The 3,305-nt window shown below is 39.2% G+C and overlaps 2 protein-coding genes across 2 annotated transcripts; both read right to left on the bottom strand.

Moving 5' to 3' along the window:
* Positions 1 to 641: 641 nt before the first annotated feature.
* LOC145672415 (52 kDa repressor of the inhibitor of the protein kinase-like) lies at positions 642 to 1,532 on the bottom strand. The gene has a single exon (XM_081741568.1). The coding sequence runs from the start codon at positions 1,530 to 1,532 to the stop codon at positions 642 to 644; it is 891 nt and encodes a 296-aa protein (XP_081597694.1).
* Positions 1,533 to 3,017, bottom strand: LOC145672414 (zinc finger MYM-type protein 1-like). The gene has a single exon (XM_081741567.1). The coding sequence runs from the start codon at positions 3,015 to 3,017 to the stop codon at positions 1,533 to 1,535; it is 1,485 nt and encodes a 494-aa protein (XP_081597693.1).
* Positions 3,018 to 3,305: the final 288 nt, after the last annotated feature.

Below are 3,305 nucleotides of genomic sequence, written 5' to 3'. Positions count from 1 at the left end.
CTATATATTAAAATAATAGATTTACGCGTATATGTTTGTCCCCACAGAAAAGTTTATATGTTTGTCTCCAGTCCTTTCGACAATGAGATCTTGAACCCACAAGTGCTAGAAACGTGCCGTTTTCATTGGTTGATTCCAAATTTTGTGTAAATTGTCCAGTTCTAATTGAATATTTAAAAACAAAAAAACATGGCCATTAGTTCTTTATTACATTTTTAGGGGTACAATGGAAGTACAGAAATTTTTGTAAAAGTAAAGCATCATAGTCTATGAGTTATATATTCCAACATCGCATAGTTGTATATGAGGGTTGTATATCTCTCAGGGGCAGGGCCGTACCCAGGATTTTTTTGAGGGGGGGGGGCAGCACCACACTCAGAATACTTTAAAAAACATACCTACACTTTATGCAATAAGCTAAATAGATGAAACTAGGCGTGTCATTGGGACATTAGTTTGTGTGTACCCATAAATACTATCCCGTTAGTGGCATTTGGGGGTGGGGTATGAACATGAGTAAATTAAACGAAAAATGTTCAGATCCCAAATCTAGGTTCAACTTTATACAACACAAACACAAGGCTGAAATAACATATAAAAACATGCAGAAATGTAATAAAATAAACGAAGGTCCTACTCACTTATAAAGTCAGCTGAAGACGCCGAGAATGTGACTGAGCAAAGAAGGTGATTACTTCATCGTTTGTTACGTTTACGTGGCGGTGTATATACATGAGCGCTAAACCAGTGAGTCTGTCCTCGCTTGTTGTATTTCTTAAATACGTTTTCAGGAGTCTCGAAGTAGAGAAGCTCCTCTCCACTGTAGCTGTGCTCACTGGTAAGACAGCTAGAATGTGAAGCATTGTAAAAATATTTGGAAACTGTGATGGAGAACAAGCTGCTAATCCGGCAATGGCTGTTGCTGGGCGGTCTGCACTCTCTCTCCACTTCAATCTCCATAAATCCCACTCCGCCTTCATTAAATCTTCAAATGGATTATCAAGATCATCTTTGTAAACGTCAATACAGTCTCTGACTTTTTCAAATGGAACATCACAGAACCGAGGGATGAAAAACTGCAGTGACGAAATGGTTTCCCCATGATGTAGGAATCGCTCTTCCAGTGAAGAAATTAGATCGTCAACTAACGGAATAAAAATTGAAGCGCGGTAGTAAGTTTCTGGGTTCGACGTGGAAATGTTCTGCCGGTTTTTTTGAAATTTGTTCGCTCGTGGCATAGATATTTCAAGTTCTAGTTCGGATGCAAGGTCTGTAAGATTTTCAAATATATTTTGAAATTCTGATGTGGACTTTTCTCTTATAGCTTGCAAAGATTTTTTGATAAGATTGATCTCAGCGAAAGCATTCACTAGATCAATGTCATTCTTCTGCAGCTGTTTTGAGAGTGTGAATGTTACACTCAGTAACTTACACAACACAAGCAAAGACACTAAAAATGATGTGCTATAGATGCTGTGCAAAAGTAATGAAGCCTTCAATGATGCTTCGCCTACCCCTGGGCTACTTTTCATTTATTCAAGAGCAGCAATAATAGGCTTTAACATTTCTTTAAAGAGTAGCACAGCTTCATGCCTCTCGCACCATCGAGTTTCACAAACTTTTTGTAGTCTACTTTTGTCACAGTTCGGCAGAAGCTCTTTAATTTTATCTTCCAGAATTCTTGTTCGTTTCGCACTTGCACGAATAAATGTGCAGCATTCAGATATAACCCCCATTGCATTACGAATATTTTGTACCTTCGAAGCATCAGAAAGGCACAGATTAAGGCAATGGGACATACAATGTGGGTAGAAGGCCTTAGGATAACGTTTCTTGATTAGTGCCTGAACTCCTCTAAACTCCCCACTCATGGCTCCGGCGCCGTCGTAGCCTTGTCCTCTTAAATTGTTCATGTCCGAGCCGAGACTATTTACATTGTCTTCTATCACTGTTGATAAGCCCTTTCCGGTCACATCATATACAGGCACAAAACACAGGAAGTCTTCTTTAAGCACACACTCATCGAGATCCACATATCGCACACACAGAGAGAATTGTTCTGTTTGAGAAACATCCGTTGTTTCATCAGCGAGAATACTGAAATATTTTCTTTGTTTTACTTTGTCCACGATTTTAGATTGTATTAAATGTCTAAACGAATCTATTAAAGCATTTTGCACTTTAGCACTAGTGTACATACCGTTTTTCGGACTATTTTTCAAATGTTCTTCAAGAACTGTGTCTCCAGATTTGACGCGGTATCGCAGAAGACTCCTGAAGTTGCCATCATTATGTTTTGGAGTTGACAACTCAATCCGACCCCAGTCCTGTGTTCCTCGCAGGGGTAGGTTCTGTTGACCACACAAACGAATAGTTTCCACGATAGGTACGAGCTTTTTCCTATTTTCTTGTACTTCTATTTTTTTCTGGTTGTCAATTTGTTGATCGATGCTGACTATTCTCCCCTCAATTAAATTACATACTGTCACCCTATTCGCTGCTGCATATCTATGGTATTTGTTACTTTCATGCTGTTTGAAGGACTCTATTGCTTTCTTTAAATTGTAAAAAGGTTTCGTCACGAATGCACTTAGACTCTGGTGACCTGCCTCCTTCTTTTCCGTAAACAGAACACAAATCGCACAGAACAGACCTCTTTCCTTGTGGGAGTAGGCCAACCAACTAAAATCTTCCAGCCATCTTCTCTGGAAAAAACGCTTACGGCCTTGTGCTTCTTCACAGGGAAAATTATATAGTTTATCTGGTTTCCAAAGATTTTTTAACAAGTTCACCTTTTCTAAATTATCCAATTTTATGCCAACGAAGTTCCCAATATCATTTGAATCAGATGAAGGCGGAGAGGAAAAGTTTGTCGATGCACTGCTGGTTTCTTCAAAACTTGTATTCACGCGATGAACAGAGGACTCTGCTATTTTATGTTGAGGAACCGTTGTATCTTCAGGGGCTTCTTTACTTTTCTTGACAAAAAAGTTGCGTATATCCTCTTTCTGCTTCATTTCACTAACCCGAAAACAAATTCAGAGAACACTTCACTAATTAAAAAAAAATAAAAAAAATAAAATACCACTCTTCTCCCTGAAAGGGATGGACACGCGCATTCAGCACTGAAAGACACGAACACATACACAGATACACACGCACTCCGCTAGCTTTCCAACATAGCACTGATGGGGACAGTTCTTTTTTCTCATTCTCACAAAAGAGATGAAGGAAAGACACCCTCGGAGCGCGAAAAATGACAGGGTCAGTGACCTTAAGACTGCACCATGTTTGTTCCTTAATTT

Source organism: Thermobia domestica, chromosome 16, assembly GCF_964235325.1.
Source record: "Thermobia domestica chromosome 16, izTheDome1.hap1.1, whole genome shotgun sequence".
NCBI lineage: Eukaryota > Metazoa > Arthropoda > Insecta > Zygentoma > Lepismatidae > Thermobia > Thermobia domestica.
This window is presented reverse-complemented; position numbering and strand designations above follow the sequence as displayed.